Source organism: Geotrypetes seraphini, chromosome 2 (assembly GCF_902459505.1).
Source record: "Geotrypetes seraphini chromosome 2, aGeoSer1.1, whole genome shotgun sequence".
Taxonomy (NCBI): Eukaryota; Metazoa; Chordata; class Amphibia; order Gymnophiona; family Dermophiidae; genus Geotrypetes; species Geotrypetes seraphini.
Genome location: NC_047085.1, coordinates 116733927 through 116747319, shown reverse-complemented (window position 1 = coordinate 116747319; position 13393 = coordinate 116733927). Strand labels below are relative to the sequence as shown.

The following is a 13393-nucleotide window of genomic DNA, read 5'->3' as shown; positions in this document are numbered from 1 at the left end:
CAGATCACCACCCTAGTCTTTCCTCAATCAACCTTCTAAAAAGACCCAATGATACCAGGCTGCCAGCCCCGCTCCCGCATATTGGGTGGGGGGGGCTCAGATATTTCTGCCTCAGATATTGCCATCAGTTCTCGGAACTCATGAGAACTGACGGCAGCCATTCATGGAGCAGCATGGAGCCAGAGCTGGTGCAAGCATGAGCAAGGACATGACAGAGAAAGGAAAAGTCTTTTTTATTTATTTTGTTTATATCACAGAGCCAGGGTGGGGGTTGGAGAGGTTGTAACCCTATACTTCTACTAAGACTAAGGGGTCCTTTTATTAAGGTGCGCATTTAGCGTGCGCTAAATCGGTTAGCGTACCTTAATAAAAGGACTCCTAAGTATCTTAATAAAAAATGTGGCCCACGACAGCCTATGTTTTAGATTTCGGCCCCTTATGTGATTGAGTTTGACACCCCTGCATTAGAGGGAATCAGAGGTCTTTTTTTTCCTCCTCCTTGTACAAACCTTTTCAGTAAAAAAATCTTTCAGTCAACATATATAATAAGGATTCCATTGAAATATAATTGACATTATCATTTTGACATCAAGATTTGTATGTTAATGATATTAGTTGTTGATTCTTCCCCCCCTCACTTATATTCTAATTATAGCATTATGCAAAATTATTTTAAATATCCTGAAAATCTTGATTGGTGCAGGTTTTAGATGACATAATTGCAAATCATTGACTACAACTAAAAGGTGACCTATTTGTCCTGTTCAGAAAAATTGTAAATAGTAAAATGTATTAGCCCTTTCTGTGACAATTTGTAGAACATAGGAATGTGCAAAAAATACGTGTTCCTTTTAATACTAGATATTATGATATTTTCTAATGAATCTTCTGATCACTTTCTTTATCAGATATATTTTTGTATATTTTAATGATATTAAATCCTGCTGTGTTGAATTGTGGGGGTTTTTCATGGTCTGTTTCTTCCTTATTTTTAAGAGTATTAACAATGTAGTTCAAAATTTGTATCTGCTGATGCCTAATTATGCTTTGGAGGTTAGATTCTGTAAAAGCAAGGACAATTATCTTCATTGTTAAGCCTGCCTACAATCAATTGCCACATTTTGAAAATAGAATTAAGTATTCTGAAAAGTTTTGCTTTACTGTAAGTGTGCACCTTATAAATGAGGTTATCCCTTGGATTTCTACCATCACAAAATGTCCCTTGGAATTTCAAAAAATAATATTGCCTTTCCATTTTTGCATATCTTCCCACTGATTATTTAATTTTGTATTTAGGTGGCATCTTTAGCAGGACCAGGAGGACAAGTTGAAATAGAGCAAAATTTCCTCAACAACAAACTGAAGACAATAACAGCATACTTTGGTGATTTAATCCGAAGAGACTGAAAACTGCAGTGTGTGGATCTTGCTATGAACAGGAAACTATGTTCTATAAGATCATGTACCCAATAGGGACAGCAGTTAAAGGGACTTAAGCAACTGTGAGGCAGATTTTTTTTTTTTTTGGCTCTAACTTTAGTTTATCAAATCTGTAAATGTGTTTACCATGATGAACATGTTCCATATATATGTAAAAATAATTTTTACAAGAATAAAAAATATATCTAAAATGTTTGAAGTATTTGCCTTTTCTCCTCAGCATAATTAAAATGGCTGACTAAAATCTATAAATTGCTCCGATTCTGTGCCATTCTTAGAAAAATTATTCCTTGTTTGTTAACATTTTGTTTGCTCTGAGGTTCAGTATGATTTATCTTTTATTTTATTTTTGATAATTTGTTTGCCTTTGAAGGAAATAAGAAGAATGATTTTCTTGCATGCCAGGCCTTACGCCTAACAGGTGCCCATATTTTCTAAGATGCTGAAATTTTATTTGGATATTGAGATAATCTTCATATATATATATATATATTTTTTTTTTTTTTTAGATAATCTTCATATATCTTAAAGAATATCATATAGATATTAAGATAATCATTTTTTATGTAATTTACCTTGAGGGGAAAGATTATGCTAATGGTAATTTAATAATTAAAACTCTTGTTCAAAATGTTGTTATATTGTAGGATGGGGGTATTGTGCCATTTTTATGGAATGCCAAGAGGTTAACCTTTCCTTCAAGGCCAACTGAAAGCTTATTCCATAATATCGAGGCAATCAATGAAAATACTTGTGACCTCCAGCATATCAAGTAGAATTCTACCCTTTATAGAAATATCCAGTAATCTTCCCTGACTAAATGTTAACGGGTTCATAGAAACATGATGGCAAATAAAGGCCAAATGGCCCATCTAATCTGCCCACCCACAGTAACCATTATCTTTTTCCCTCTCCGAGATATCCCACGTGCCTATCCCAGGCCCTTTTAAATTCAGACATAGTCTCTGTCTCCACCACCTCTTCTGGGAGACTGTTCCTTGCATCTACCAACCTTTTTATAAAAAAGTACTTCCTTAGATTACTCTGGAGCCTATCACATCTTAACTTCATTCTATGCCCTCTCATTGCAGAGTTTCCTTTCAAATTAAGGAGACTTGACTCATGCGCATTTACATTACATAGGTATTTAAACGTCTCTATCATATCTCCCCTCTCCTGCCTTTCCTCCAAAGTATACAGATTGAGATCTTTAAGTCTGTCCCCATACGCCTTATGATGAAGACCACAAACCATTTTAGTAGCCTTCTTCTGGGCCGACTCCATCCTTTTATATCTTTTTGAAGGTGTGTCCTCCAGAATTGTACACAATATTCTAAATGAGGTCTCACCAAAGTCTTATACAGGGGCATCAATACCTCCTTTTTCCTACTAGCCATACCTCTCCCTATGAAACCTAGCATCCTTCTAGCTTTCGCCATTACCTTTTCAACCTGCTTGTCCACCTTAAGATCATCACATACAATCGCACCCAAATTCCGCTCTTCTGTCATGCACATAAGCTCTTCACTTCTTAATCTGTACTATTCCCTCGAGTTTTTGCAACCCAAATGCATGACCTTGCATCTCTTAGCATTAAATTTTAGCTGCCAAATTTCAGACCATTCTTCCAGGTCTTTCTTCATGTTATTCACACAGTCCAGCGTGTCTAATCTATTGTATTGATTTTATGTACTGCTTGTCATAATTCTGTTCTTCTATTCTCAACATTTCTTTTGCCCACTCCCCATTTACATCTAGGCAATATAGATAAAAAATAAACTGGCAAATTTAGCCAGGGGTATACAAGCAAGTATAAACCACATACATATTTCACATCAGAGAAAGCTGCAACATTTTTGTAAGAATTATTCATATAAATAATTTTCAATGACTGTTGAAAACAATAATAGGGAAAGGAGAGAGATGTTTGACCACAGGAAGGGGGAGGGAAGGAGAGAGAGATGCCAGACTGTGGAAAAGAAAGGAGAGAGATGCCAGACAGGGAAGGAGCGAAGAGAAATGCTAGACCATAGAAGGGGAGAAGGGAAAGACAGAGGAGATGGTATACAGGGATGGAGGGGAAGGGGAGAGACACAGAAGAAATGCTTATGGATAGTTGAGAATAGGGAAGAAGAAAGAGGGAGGAGATGGTACTCATGGATAGATGGGAAGAGAAAACATGGAAAAGTAGATTTTGAGAAGAAAGCAGAAAAATGGAAAAAAGTTGAATGTTAAAAGTTAATGCTGAAGATGTATGTAGACAAAATGAAACTTACTCCTGTGTATTCAAAAAGATTATATGCCTCAGTGGATTGATCCAATACTCTCTTATATGCTCAGATAAATGGAACTCTAATGGGGAGTAGTAATCCCCCTTGCAGAGTTCATATAATCTTTTTGAATACATAGGAGTAAGTTTCATTTTGTATACATTTAGTATACGTTACAGTATACTTTTCTTATCTCCTTATTTAAACTACAATACCCTGTATAACTATAGTCGAAAAGATGTATGTAGGGCAGAAAGTGAAGGAGAGAAAACAACAAATAAAGAAGGCCCTGGAAACACAAGAGCACAGACAGAAGGAAGTGCAACCAGAGACTGGGAAAAGATGATTAGAAAAATAAAATCACTATATCATACAAGAGTCAATGAAGCCATCCTCTCTTATAATACCATTCTCTCCTCTTCTCTAGATACCCTTGTTCCTCCAATCTCACATCCTATTAAGCATGCTAAACCCCCAACCCTGTCTCACCCCCCGTATCCGCTACCTGAGCTCATGTGCCCATTACGCTGAATGTCTCTGGCTTAAATCCCATGCGCATGCTGACTTCATACACTTCAAATTCATGCTGACATAATTCCAGTCTGTCCTCTCGCTAGCCAAACAAGAATGCTATATCCACTGAACCACTTCTCTTAGCTCCAATCCTCTCCATCGCTTTACCATACTAAACTCCCTACTCAAAGCACCCTTGCTGCCTATCCCCCCTTCAACACTTGCTACCCTCTCCTCTTCCTCTGAGATCACTAAGGAGGAAACCACACATCTCTCATCTTCCAAACCCACTACCTGCTCCTTCGATCCGATTCCCACTCACCTACTCGGTGCTATCTCACCCTCTGTCATCCGTCCTATTTGTCACATCCTCAACCTATCGCTCTCCACTGCAACTGTCCTTGATGCCTTCAAACATGCCGCTGTCACACTCCTCAAGATATCCTCATTGGACCACACATGTCCCTACAACTATCGCCCCATCTCCCTTCTCCCCTTCTTATCAAAGATACTTGAGCATGCTGTTCACCGCCATTGCCTGGATTGCCTCTCATCCCATGCTATTATGGATCCGCTTCAGTCAGGCTTTCGCCCGCTGTATTGTAAGGAAACTGCCCTTACTGAAGTTTCCAATGATCCAAAGGCCTCCTCAGCCTTCTCGATCTTTCTGCCGCCTTTGATGCTGTTGATCATCACCTACTCCTTGAAATGCTGTCCTTGTTGGGATTCCAGGGTTCTGCTCTCTCCCGGTTTTCTTCCTATCTCTCCCATCACACCTTCAATGAAGGCAGCAGTGGTTCCTCTTCCACAGCCTTCCTGCTATTCATTAGTGTACCTCAAGGCTCTGTCCTGGGACTACTCCTTTTCTCAGTCTACACTTGTTCATTTGGAGCGCTGATCTCCTCCCAAGGCTTCCAGTATCACCTCTATGTTGCTGACTCCCAGATTGACCTCTTTGTGCCAAATATCTCTACTGAAACCCAGACTAGAATCTCAGCCTGCCTGTCTGACATTGCCACCTGGAGAAGCGGAGACTTAGAGGGGACATGATAGAAACTTATAAGATCTTGAAGGGGATAGAGAAGGTAGAGAGGGACAGATTCTTCAGACTAGCAGAGGCAACAAAAACTAGAGGGCATTCAAAAAAATTGAAAGGTGATAGATTCAGAACAAATGCTAGGAAGCTCTTCTTCACTCAAAGGGTGGTGGATGCCTGGAATGCGCTTCCAGAGGAGGTGGTAGGGCAGAGTACTTTATCGGGTTTCAAAAAGGGATTGGATGATTTCCTGAAGGAAAAGGGGATTGAAGGATATAGATGGTTGATATACAGGATATCAAATGATTAGGGAATGAAATGTTCTAGGTAAAGAGATCACTTACTTGTTTTTAGGGAAAAAGTTAAGTTTACAGTAAAATGTGGAGGGTTACAACCCCCCACACCTCCCACAACGCTGGCGCGATCTCTATTAAGTAAACTGGGGGGGTCTCCCCCAAAAAACCCCCATTGGAGCCCCTAAAAACTGTAATTTTCTTCGGCGTGCGCCTCCATCTTGCGCTCAGTTGTCGGCGCGCACCTTTGTCTTTCGCGGGGTTGTCTATGAACCCAGCGGTAAAAGCTCTGATGCTGATAGAATTCCAGTGAGCTGGTGATTTTTTTAAAAAACCCTAACAAGGCTTGGGGGGTTAATGCATAAAATTTTACCTTTTATTTGGAATTGTTACTCAGAAGCAACCTGTGTTTTCTATGGCTCTTATGAGAGATCTGCATCTCCAAATGCCTGTTACTTGGCACTGTTGCTCTCGTTCAACATTAAGTTACGTAAAGCAGCCATTTCACCATCTGCCAATTAAAGGGTTAAGAGTTCAGTCTCTAGGATCATAAAATATAAATACATACCTTAAACTGCCGATGAACCCAGCGATGCTGTAAGTGAAGCGGTGCAAATATGTTGATCCTTGAAACCTTGAAATAATCACAGGCGAAACTGGCCACCGTCAGTGGGTTCAACAGCAAAAAAATAATTTTTATGCACTTTGCTTTCAAAATAAGTCATTTGTTTGAGTAAATAACTTTGTGGATTACCAGTGCACTTGCATTGTACAATGTCTTAATAGTTCTATAGAAGAGGTTTTTATGCCTATTCCTGTCGTCAAGAAGAATGAAGGCGTGGTTCTGAGACTTTTTCTTTCCTGGAACTATTTTACTCTGTTGCAGATGGTTTCTTTGATATATAAGTGAATATAAAAACATAAGAATAGCCTTACTGGATCAGACCAATGGTCTATCTAGCCCAGTATCCCGTCTTCAGGGAGGCCAATCCAAGTTACAAGTATCTGGCAAAAACCCAAATTGTAGCAGCATTCCATGCCACCGATCCAGGGCAAGCAGTGGCTTCTCCCATATCTGTCTCAACAGCAGTTTATGGACTTTTCCTCCAGGAACTTGTCCAAACCATTTTTTTAAAACAAGCTACATTAGCTACTCTTCCTACCATATCCTCTGGCAATGCATTCCAGAGCTTAACTATTCTCTTGAGTGAAGAATATTTCCTCCTATTGGTTTTAAAAGTATTACTCTGTATCGTCATTGAATGCCCCTAGTCTTTGTAAATCTTGCTGCAGTAAAAAATCGATCCACTTGTACCAGTTCTACACTGGTAGCAACATGGAATAGGTTTGGTTGTACTATTAAACTGCACCATTCCCTTATAAGTATGCAATGCAGTTTCTCATGCACTTGGGGAATGCAGAAAGGCTCACAGTAGAACTGCATGCAGATGTCTGAGTGCATAGCTTCTAGTGTGAATAAACAAAAAAACATGCTTATATAAATCATTGAAACAAATTCAGAAAATTATTTCTAATAGCAAAATCAATTAAAACCATTCTATTTGACAAATTCATAGCCTAAACAGATGACCCTCTCTCACTATGATATTTTCCCTTTTCAAACCTGATGTAATTTCTCATGAAATTCCTAATTCTTATGTAACATTTCTCCTCTTGCTTTCTGTAATTTGCTGATTGTCCAGCCTTCTTTCAATGTGAACCGCCTAGAAGTCATTTGACTATGGCGGTATAGAAAAATAAAGTTATTATTATTATATCATATTTTCATTTGTGGATAGGTTGTGCTCAGAGACATGGAGGAAAAAGGGGACAAAGTCCCCAAAAATCCTCACCACCCAATTATTGCAGAACTTCCACTTTACTGAAGTATAACACTGTGCATTAGCATCAAAAATTTATTGTTAAGCAGCACTTATCTTTTTATGTGAAATTCTTTGGCCTCAACGTGCCATGTTTCATTCTTTCTTCAGGAAGCCAAAACAGTGTGGTCAGAAGACTACAAAGTCTTCCAAAAAGGGTGTCAGTCTCTGCAACACGCTTTCCTTTTGGAAATTTGTGTCCTCCTTTTCATTTTAGCTTCTAGCATGAGCATAATAGCATGGAATGCAGCAAGTTAATTTTAGGCAAATTTTATTCTGGGCCTATGGGAAGTCCATAGGAACTTTCAATAAAATCCCTTGTGTTGTATTGTGACATCGGCTTTGCCTTTCTTTTGTTTTACCTAATATGATGAGAAATATTTCTGTATCTTTCTGCCATATTTTCTATGTCTCTGTGTCTGATACTTGAAGATGTTCTCTATCTTCACTCAATGTACAGACTAATCACAAGGCACTAACACCTCTATTATCAATGCTGTTCAGTTTTTCTCCTTTGCTCAGTGATCCAGTAAGGGATGCTACAAAGACCCACAGATGCCAGTTCCCATTGAACTGAAAGATCAAAGGAGCTCCAAAACATAAGGGCATGTTATTACGTGACCACTGATGTTAATTAGAATTTGTCATAAATAGCATAGGACTCATTCAAAATAATTTAATATTGTTGATGTCATTAAAATGAATCAGAAGCATTGATGGCATTGACATAAATGAGAACAATTGACTTAATATTGTAACCTTCAGAGAGAAGGGAAGTCAGGCAAGTAAATAGAAGCTATTGAATTTTACCTGCATGTAGGCTGACATAATTGGCCTTCAGATAATCAGATGGATTCCATCACTGCAATCCTCTAAACCAGACTCATATCATATCTCCCTCTTTATCTACTATACCCCTGTCATAATCATTTCATCATCATCCCCTAATTGATCTATTTCACTGTTGAAGGATCAGTGAATGGTGCTTACCTGCTGCTGCCTTGTCTTCAGGTGGCTTTACTATAGGACAGTGGTCTTCATTAATTTTGAATCTGGGGCCACTTTGGATTCTAATGACCTGATTCTAAATATCTTCCCATGGGGGGCCATGACACTGCTAACCAGTGTGTGTCAGTGACATCTATCCCCACCAGCAGACCTTCAAACATCATTGAGGGTATCTTCAAGGTTCTGAGCATTTCCAAATGCATTCTCATTTGTCTGTTAAAGAAATGCCTTATCCTTTAAGCATCAGGTTCTTCCCCTCTCCTCCCCCTATCCACTTTCCCTTTTCTGTCCTGAGTCTCGGAACAGAGTGTAAGAGACAAGCTCACAAGGGCCACAATCGGCCCCAAGGTCTGTCTGGGACCCTACAAGAGGCAGAGTATCATAAAAAGAAACAGAAACAATGGAGGCTACTTCAGAGGTCTTCATTGGCCACCATTGGTCCCTGTGTCTTGCTTTGAAGAACACTATTACAGGACCTCATTATGACTGCTGAGGGGAAAAAGCCCACAAAGGATTAGGCAGCAGGTAAGAAGCATAGCTCAACAACTTCTCCTGCTTCCAGGAGATGGGGAGATTAGACAGATTTCCACTACCAAGAATGGCTCTAATCTACCCTAACTCTTCCTTCTGCTGGGAACTAACTTACCAGAGCAAAAATATGCTTTAGGAACCAATGAATTAGCAGTTCTGAGTGGGTTGTCTAAACATCTGGGTTCTAGGCACATATGTTGTACGGATTTCCGTTTTTGTTTCATTTCATTTAGTAATAGCATGCATTATTTTATTTCAGTGTGTGTTCTCTCTTAATAGCAAGCACTATGAAACAGTGCCTTATAATTTGCCCCTGGGACTGGGTAACATGGCATCTCTGAAGAGGGGAGACTGAGGAATGCAGTCTTCTAGTGAAAATGGTTTTCTGACTTTTCTAGTAACCATATCTAAGTCCTTTTGATTTTGAATAGCTCAATATTCTCTAAGAAGAACGCATGACATCTCCTAGAATGGTTGCTGTGGAAAAGTCTTGGAGTGGTGCAAGATAATATACATTGTTAGTGAAGAGTGCCTTCTTAATGTGCAATGCTGCTGATAATAGATGACGGACAGGATAATTCTTGTTAAAGAAAAACTGATGTTCCTTTTGACCTCTCCATAAATGTGAGATTTTCTTAATTCATGTCGAAACTTTCTCTTATTTCCTTTTACCGTACCATACATTTTACTTCTATACCACAAATTTCAGCTAGGATTCAATGCGGTTTCCAATAAGATTAAGAACAAGACATGAACACTGAAAGAGGATAGGATTTCATTATAGGTCCAAGGAGAAAAGGTGAGTCTTAAGTTTCTTTCTGAAGATGTGATATTGGCATGGTTGTCATAGGTGGAGAGGGAGGCCATTCCAAAGTTTGGGTCCCTGGTACACAAATGTTGATTCATACAGCTTCTTCCTACATATATGTGAAGGGGGGGAAGCTAGTTTGTACAATTGGTGTGTCCTTGCATTGAGGAAGGAGTGCGTAGCTTTGATATCTGTGCCAAGTCCTGCAGAGTTTTCCCCGTAGATGGCTTTGTGAACCATGCAGACTATCATATGGTTTTTTCTTCACGGGGAGCCAGTGTTGTTCCTTTAAGAGTGGAGAAACACTTTCATATTTGCCCTTTTGTAAAATCAAGTATAACATTTATATTTGTGTTCTTTTAGTCCATAAAATCATATGGTATAGGGTTTCAGAAATATTTTTAAACATTTATATAAGGCAATGTAGTGATTGAGGTATGGACAAGCATTTTCAGCAGCTTAACCCTTAATTTGAACTGGTATCTCATTTGGAACATGCTCCTAGAAGTTTCACCACCCTTTTCCAGATACTGGTGTTTCCATGACAACAGGCCAGTAATCTGCCTAGGGTTGTTGAGACAGTGGCACACCAGAAGAGCATCTTATCTCCCCTTCCCTACCCCTAACCCATTGCCAGCATCTTTCTTTTTTCATGCCTCTGATGCTGCTCCTGCAGCCTTACCTCTTCCCTGGGTAAAGTTCCAAAGTACTCAGCATCAACCTGAAGCCTTTCAGTAGAGGCCCATACTCAAGCACTGTCTTACTCATCCTTGCCCCAACAGTAAGTTCTGCATTGGATGCAGGGTAGGATCTGCAGTACTTGAGTGCAGGTTGTACTGTAAATCCTCACACCAAGCCTGACTCCTTTGGAGCTTCAACCAAAGAATAGTTAGAGTGGCAACCATGACATGGAGAAGAGAGGAGAGATGAGATGCTGCACTGGGAGTGGCTAGAGAAGTGAAGGAGAGGGGAGGAAGATGCTGGATTTGTAGAGGGAGGTGAAAAGGAGATGCAAGTCACCTGGGAAGGAGTACAGAGAAGAAAGGGAGTTTCTGGTCAGTGCAAGGGGAGAGGAAGGGAAGTTGCCAGACCAAGAGGAGGTAAGGAGGTATAGGAAAGCTGCTGGACTAGGAGGAGTATGGAAAAGAAGGAAAGTTCCAGGCAACTTGAGGAAATTGAGAAAGGAAAGGAGATTGCTGGCCACCTGGGAGGAGAAGGAGATCCTGGACTGTAAAGGGTAGAGAGAAGAGAAGATGCTGGCTCTCAGGAAGGGGGAAATAGAGAGGGAAAGGGGACTAAGGGCCACATTGGAGGGACGGAGAACGGAGATGCTGGACTTGGAAGGGAGATTATGCACTTATCCACCCCTGAGGGATTTGCTTTAGGCATCAGATACCTTGAATATATTAAAGGAATAATTACAGTCCTAATTATTATAATGAACTTCATAATGTATTAAGCTGCTCTAGGGTGGTGCTTCTCAGCCCTGTCCTTGAGGCACACCTGATCAGGTTTTCAGGATACCCACAATGAATATGCATGGGATAGATTTCCAGGTATGCCTCAAGGACCGGATTTAGAAGCACTGCTCCAGGGGGCCTACATAGCTTTTCCAGGATATACCATGTCGAGGTACCATGGGGTTTCTTTTAACATAGAGCTTAATTGTATTCACCAATGTCAGCAAAACAATTTTGGCCATTTTGAATGAAATGAAACTGTTTGGCTCTTTGTATAATTAAGGCATTAAATCCAGGTAATGAAAACTTGTGTCAAGATAATGGCCTTCTGCTATTACATAAACTAGTGAAGTTTTTGCAGTAAACAAAGCTCAAGGAAAAGCCAAAATATTTATTATCAAAGGAGGAGACTGTCCTGCACAAACTCCTTGCAGAAATATTATTTCCATTAATTAAATTATTTAAAAGGTATTAATAACAAATAAAACTATATAAGATCCAATATCCACGTTGATACCGCCTTTCTCAATTAGGTGCAATTTATTCATTATGGTCCAGTTTTTCTATTATGAGTAACATTTTACCATTTGGCTGGTGTCTTGTCTTAATTCAAAGTGTAATGATGCTTTTGTGAATGATAGGAATCTGCTTTCCAACTGGATGAGCTTTTTTGTTTGTTTGACAACGAAAAGGAAATTAATTAACAAAATGATGAGCTCAGCTGTTGTTTATTTTATGTAATGTAAAATAAACCAACACAGAAGGTTAGCTTGAAGGGGACCAACCGTCTATCGTGATTAATTCTCTTCAATTTCTGATTAATCCTCTTCAACTTCCTTCCATTTGGCTGATGATTCAGAAGAAGGATAAAAAGAAACACTTGTCATAATAACTTTTTTGTTTCCCAGTTGAAGAATTACCTTTATGACCCTCTGACCCTTGCCTCAAAATGACATCTTGGATCAGAACCAAAACGAGAGGCAGGGGCAAAACGGTCAATGCACCACATCCGGTCCTTGAGAGGCTTCCTTCTTATCTGTGGTAGTGAGATATGTCCCAGAGCATGTCTCTCCTGCATGGAGGTAGTATGTAGAGACTAGAAGTGATGTCACCTCCTAGTGTCTCTCAACCTGGAACTCAGGGGGTAGGAAGAGGACATATTTGGCTTCAAAATCCTCAACTTGGACTGCATAGATCCAGTGGTGTACCAAGGGCAGGGGGGGTGTAGACCGTCCTGGGTGCAAGCCATGAGGGGGTTGTTCCAGGCCTTGGAGTCATGGTCCAGCCCCAAGGCTCTGGGTGGTCCCCATGGCCCAGCATGTTTTCACCCTTCTCTCCTGTCCAGTCAGATGTCACTTTACCTTCCGTCAAGCTGAAAAAACTGCCGGCCTTAACAGTGAATCAGCGACATTGCCTGTGGCTCCCCTTCCTGCTTTCTGTCTGCCATGGTCCACCCAGGTGGAAACAGAAGTTGCGTCATTGGAGAAAGACCAAGCAGATGTGGAAAGCAGGAGGGGGGAGCCGTGGGCAACGTCGCTGAATCACTGCTGAGGCCAGCAGTTATTTTAGCTTGACAGAAGGTAAAGCGACATTGGACCGGACAGGAGAGAAGGGTGAGAACATGCTGGGCCTGGACTAACTGGGTTTCTTTTTTTAAAAGTTAAAAGCGGGGGGGACAGGGGAAAGCTTATTGGGGGAGGCATTAGAGAAATGCTGGACCGAGGGGATGGGGAGGGAATAAAGAAAGACGCCAGACCTCTGGGGCAGGGAAGGGGAGGGCAGAAATGCCAGGCCATGGTAGACAATAGGAGGAAAAGGAGGAGGAAAGAGAAGGAGAGGAGATACCAAACCAGAGAAAAGGAAGGAGAGAGATGGACAACAAAGATAGGAAAAATTATTTTATTTTCAATGTAATGATTGAAATATATTGGTTTTGAGAATTTACATCTGCTGTCTATGCATTTGTTTCTATTTCTCTGGTGTTGTACTACATGCATGCAGAGTCTGGCATTAGGATTTAATTTATGTGTGTGATCTGTTTTCTGGATGTGTGATCAAGGCAAGATGTTCTGGTAGGAATGAATGATGAGAAACATTATTGATGTCATGGCCCAAATAGGAACATATTTGTCGGCTCTCCTTCACCTCTTTTGG

The 13393-nt window shown here is 40.3% G+C and overlaps 1 protein-coding gene across 1 annotated transcript in view; it reads left to right on the top strand.

The window, feature by feature from the left end:
- Positions 1 to 1635, top strand: part of TGS1 (trimethylguanosine synthase 1) — a 133626-nt gene extending 131991 nt beyond the window's left edge. Inside the window, exon 13 of the mRNA XM_033933639.1 lies at positions 1297 to 1635. Within this exon, the coding sequence (XP_033789530.1) occupies positions 1297 to 1407 (111 nt within the window). The 3' untranslated portion in view covers positions 1408 to 1635. The remainder of the gene's footprint in view (positions 1 to 1296) is intronic.
- The last annotated feature ends 11758 nt before the right edge of the window (positions 1636 to 13393 follow it).